At 29.5% G+C, this 3341-nt stretch overlaps 1 protein-coding gene across 1 annotated transcript in view; it reads left to right on the top strand.

Moving 5' to 3' along the window:
* LOC106471573 (2-hydroxyacyl-CoA lyase 1-like) overlaps window positions 1-2887 on the top strand; it is a gene marked incomplete at its 5' end in the record, with an annotated part of 35352 nt that extends 32465 nt beyond the window's left edge. Inside the window, one exon of the mRNA XM_013932176.2 lies at window positions 2577-2887. Within this exon, the coding sequence (XP_013787630.2) occupies window positions 2577-2609 (33 nt within the window). The remainder of the gene's footprint in view (window positions 1-2576) is intronic.
* Window positions 2888-3341: the final 454 nt, after the last annotated feature.

The raw sequence follows: 3341 nt of genomic DNA, 5'->3' as shown, positions 1-3341 counted from the left end.
CTCTTTGTACAACAGAAAAAAGTCAGTTTTTAATGTCATCATTAACCCATATGCCCAAAGGAAACCTCAGGTAACACCTTTAACACTCTTTGTACAACAGAAAAAAGTCAGTTTTTAATGTCATCATTAACCCATATGCTCAAAGGAAACCTCAGGTAACACCTTTAACACTCTTTGTACAACAGAAAAAAGTCAGTTTTTAATGTCATCATTAACCCATATGCTCAAAGGAAACCTCAGGTAACACCTTTAACACTCTTTGTACAACAGAAAAAGTCAGTTTTTAACATACTAAATTATATAGACCTGTTCTTGTTTTTAATTTTAATACAAGTTCTTAGTTATGTAAAGTTCTTCGGACATATTTAGAAATGTATAATAGAAACACTCGCACGTAATATTCCCAAAAGGAGATCACTTGTTATTCCTTACACCAAGAATCGAAGGTTGTTAGCTAATGAAACTACCAAAATAACTTATTCAATGACATTTTTATACATGTTTTATGGATCAAGTTAAAAAGATGGCACTTTATAATTGTGGAGTTAGCTAAGGTTTCTTAAAGTTTGTCTCAAGTTGATTATCATTGCTTAATACTTGATTTAAAATTGATTATCAGTTGTTTAATACAAGTTGATTATCATTGCTTAATACTTGATTATCGTTGCTTATCAGTTGTTTAATACAAGTTGATTATCATTGCTTATCAGTTGTTTAATACAAGTTGATTATCATTGCTTATCAGTTGTTTAATACAAGTTGATTATCATTGCTTAATACTTGATTTAAAATTGATTATCAGTTGTTTAATACAAGTTGATTATCAGTTGTTTAATACAAGTTGATTATCATTGCTTAATACTTGATTTAAAATTGATTATCAGTTACTTTATACTCTACTTAAAGTTAATTATCAGTAGCTTCATTGTTGACTTAAAGTTTATTGTCATTGTTTAATACTTTATTTAAGCTGATTGTCAGTTGCTTAATACCCAGCTTAAGTTGATTGTTGCTGCTTAATTCTCAACTTGAAGTTGATTATTATCTGCTTAATTTTTAGTTTATGTTGGTTATCAGGTGCTTAATACTCATGTTGATCATCAGTTATTACTTTTTATACAAAGATTAAAGCTTAAAACTTTTGACAGCTTTATAGAACATGTTATTTGATTGTAAGTTTTTTAATCGACATATTACTATCTAGTTATCAAATATTCTTTGAATGCCAAATGACTGTGTATGATAAACAATAATGTCACTGATAGCTCCTGTTTTAAATAAGGCTGGACATGATATAGTGGTTGACATGTTTTATATAAGGCTGGACATGACATAGTGGTTAACATGTTTTATATAAGGCTGGACATGATGTAGTGGTTAACATGTTTTATATAAGGCTGGACATGACATAGTGGTTACATGTTTTATATAAGGCTGGACATGACATAGTGGTTGACATGTTTTATATAAGGCTGGACATGACATAGTGGTTAACATGTTTTATATAAGGCTGGACATGACGTAGTGGTTAACTTGTGAGGCATATTTTTACAAAATCCTCAGATACAAAATTTAGGTTTGCTACATCATGTCCAGCCTTATTTAAGACATCTTAACCACTATGTCATGTTCAGCCTTATTTAAGACATGTTAACCACTACGTCATGTCCAGCCTTATATAAAACATGTTAACCACTATGTTATGTCCAGCCTTATTTAAGACATGTTAACCACTACATCATGTCCAGCCTTATATAAACATGTTAACCACTACGTCATGTCCAGCCTTATTTAAGACATGTTAACCAGTATGTCATGTCCAGCCTTATATAAAACAAGTTAACCACTATATCATGTCCAGCCTTATTTAAGACATCTTAACCACTACGTCATGTCCAGCCTTATATAAAACAAGTTAACCACTACGTCATGTCCAGCCTTATATAAAACATTTTGAGGCTGTCTGTAAGAGTGACAGATAAGAGTAGCCCACGAGTTCATATTAGGTGCTGTTGAATGTCTTTACTTTGGTTTAATCAGTTCAAAATTAGGGATGGCTAGGTGGAGATAGTCCTTGTGTATCATTGTGCAAAAGCCTAAAACAAACAAAAGGTATAATGAATATAATTTAAAGGAATTGTGATGAAAAGCAATACGTGTTAACCAAAGAAAATTTTCTGAGGCTTAAAAATCAAAACTCTATTTTTTCATATCAGAACTATAATGTTTGAGTGTAGAAACTTAAGATATTGTCACTTTTTAAGTCACCAATGTACTTGTATGAAATATGGATATAAATCTATATAAAAATTTAGTTGTATATTAATGAAGAGTTATTTGTATCGAAATTATTTTAAGATGCGCAGTCTAATAAAGGTGAAGCCTAATAAAGTTTTTGTAATGCTTTATATATAGATAACACCATTCAAACTGAGTTGTTTTTTCTCATTCCGTCTTAATAATAACACATATTTTCAATCTTTTTTCATGTTGAAAATCAAGTACTTTTCTTTTGTTTTAAGTAATTTAATCTTCCCTTTGGAAATTAATTTCTTTTTATTGTTTTACTTTTACAGGACTTTCCTTGGTTGACTAGATCAAAGATGTGAAGTTGAAGAACATATTATTTTTGTGAAACGTTTTAAATTCAATTTTCTATTAACATAAATAAATTAATTTTAAATGTGAACAGGGTAAAAGATGTTATTTTTCAATATTCTGGTATTGTCTGTGTACGTGTTGTTATATCTTACTCATAAAATGGTTTCGTCAACAACCTGTTGACGTACCTGTATTTCGTGTCAGATTTATATAATTTGTTATTTTTTTAAAGCATTATGTAATTTTTTTTTGAGAAAGCACACATTAAATCCATTAATTTTTCCTACTCTGTAAAGTTGTTTTTTTCCACAATATTCTCAACAGTTCTAACCAGCAGACCACTGGTTGCATGATGCAATATGGATCTTTTATTTCCTTTTCGGGAATTTTTGTGTTTCTTAAGTCTGGAAGACCATAGTTTAAAGACAAAAATCTCCACAATATACATGTTAATTATCTCGTGACTCTCATACTTAGTGTAGAGTAACCTTGAGTTAAGCGATTATACAAACTGCTTATAATGTTTTATCAAATAGTGTTTCTAGCTAGTGTTATCGTCCACATCTCGTAATAAACCTTTGAAAGGTAACATTTGAATTAAATATGAATAAGTGATGTTTAAATAATTTGTCTGTAAAATATTTGTGTTAATAAAAAAAATAATTCAGAAGCCAAAGATATTTAATTAATCAGAAATTATTTCACTGTTGTTGGTTTCTAATTACAGGTTGTACTGTATA

The sequence above is a fragment of the Limulus polyphemus genome, unplaced genomic scaffold (assembly GCF_000517525.1).
Source record: "Limulus polyphemus unplaced genomic scaffold, Limulus_polyphemus-2.1.2 Scaffold4707, whole genome shotgun sequence".
In the NCBI taxonomy this organism is placed as follows: domain Eukaryota; kingdom Metazoa; phylum Arthropoda; class Merostomata; order Xiphosura; family Limulidae; genus Limulus; species Limulus polyphemus.
The sequence above is the reverse complement of the archived record's forward strand: the minus strand, read 5'-3'. Positions and strand labels throughout refer to the sequence as shown.